Source organism: Pundamilia nyererei, unplaced genomic scaffold, assembly GCF_000239375.1.
Source record: "Pundamilia nyererei isolate P.nyererei 1_Seehausen unplaced genomic scaffold, PunNye1.0 scaffold00068, whole genome shotgun sequence".
NCBI classification, from domain to species: domain Eukaryota; kingdom Metazoa; phylum Chordata; class Actinopteri; order Cichliformes; family Cichlidae; genus Pundamilia; species Pundamilia nyererei.
Window position 1 is genome coordinate 3,141,723 of NW_005187469.1, and position 1,766 is coordinate 3,143,488.

General features: G+C 41.8%; 1 protein-coding gene across 2 annotated transcripts in view; it reads left to right on the forward strand.

The window, feature by feature from the left end:
* The window catches only part of tmod1 (tropomodulin 1), a 19,565-nt gene that overhangs the window by 16,417 nt on the left and 1,382 nt on the right, over positions 1 to 1,766 (forward strand). The window contains exons 10-12 of one of the 2 annotated variants that reach the window (XM_005736312.1): positions 224 to 367; positions 742 to 886; positions 1,561 to 1,660. In XM_005736312.1, coding sequence (XP_005736369.1) covers positions 224 to 367; positions 742 to 886; positions 1,561 to 1,660 — 389 coding nt within the window. The remainder of the gene's footprint in view (positions 1 to 223; positions 368 to 741; positions 887 to 1,560; positions 1,661 to 1,766) is intronic. The other variant, XM_005736313.1, reaches the window with a different exon arrangement.

Consider the following 1,766-nt stretch of genomic DNA (forward strand, 5'->3'; position numbering starts at 1 on the left):
GCAGTTACCAAAATGAAGCAGGAGATGGAAACAAGCAAGACGAGGGAACTAACACAGACAAAACAGAGACTAAGAGTAGGAAACAGTGGAGACATTTGTACAATATGAACAGAAGAAAAACCAAATCAAAATCAAAACGGGGACCAAACCACAACGAAAGCCTGACAAGAGCAGCCTGGCTTCAAAGCTGCTCCTGAATACAAAGTGCTGTGTGTTTTCTCAGGCCCTGGCAGAGATGTTGAAAGTTAACACGATGCTCAAGAGTCTGAACGTTGAGTCCAACTTCATAACAGGGACTGGAATCCTGGCCCTCATAGAGTCGCTGCAGAATAACACCACACTACTGGAGCTCAAGATAGACAATCAGGTAAAAGCTCACACCCTCCATAGAGTACAGACAGATTTAAACACACTGGAACAGTATGTATGTGTCATGCAGTGTACACAGTTCATCATTGCCACTTTGGTCTAATGCTCGCTGATTGCATTGCAATGTCTCATATGCCATAGTTGGACATCTGTGACTCATTGCCCACTAATGCCTACTTTTATTTCTCTCCTTGTTCTTGGCCCTTTCTTTTTTGCTTTTCAAGTCCAGTTATTGATTGAAATCAACTTTTTTTTTTTAAACCCTCAATCCCACCACTGATTTTTTTATTTTTTTTTTTTGCCTTTAATCATCTACTCCTCTCTCGTCTTCCTCTCTCCACCATCCTTTCCTGCACTCTCTGTGAACTCCAGAGTCAGCCCTTAGGCAACAAAGTGGAGATGGAAATAGCCAACATGCTGGAGAAAAACACCACATTGCTGAAGTTTGGGTATCATTTCACCCAGCAGGGTCCACGCCTCCGGGGCTCCAATGCCATGATGAACAACAATGACCTGGGTGGGTACACACACCTGCATGATCACTGTATGGATGTGGCATTAGGTCTCGAACTGACAGAACGTCAAGTAAATACTCAAGTACGGTAATATTATTTTCATTCTTTTAGTTATGTCTTTTTGTAATGTTTCATTTGGCAGAGTTAGACGTTAGTATGGGCACGAGTGCACTTTATCATCACTATATCTCCTTGAGTTCTACTTCAATCAGAGGCTAATAGAAGAATGAGAGTGATATCATCAGTTGGTTACTCAGTAGAGCTGCCAAACAGCCTCAGCCAATCATAACAGTACCTTCCTGAGTTATGACCTCAGCACTAAGAAAAGCCTGTGAGCGTGAGAGAGAACATAATGAAGCGAGTGAGTGGAGTGTTTCCTGTCATGCACAAATTTTACCAGTAATTGTTGTGTTTGCTGCCCTGATTTCCAACTTTTTCCCCCCAAAATATTTACTTTGTACAACAAACTAGGGCAGAATAAATCCTCTCTGACTCGATTGCTGTAACATTCACGCTACAGAATGTAGCTTCAAAACTAAATTAGATGTGGATATGATTTTGTTTGTGTTTTGTTTTAAATGGTCTTACTATCTTCTTTTATTTTGTGTATATATATAATGTTCAAAACCACTTTACATCATTTATGATGCTTTCTCTTCCCCACGTCATCTTTAAGCCCGGGTCGTCAGGTCGGAGACAGACGGCTCTTTCACCCTCACTCTATCTGTCCCTGAGCTGGAGAGGGCCTTTGGGAAAAAGTTCAAGTCTAAGACTAAGTAAAAAAAAAAAAAAAAGTACAGTACAGTCACACACTGTATGACCGCTCAGCCTTGCCTTTCTGCTGCCAACATCTCCCGGTTCTTTTCCGGACTACCGGAAGCT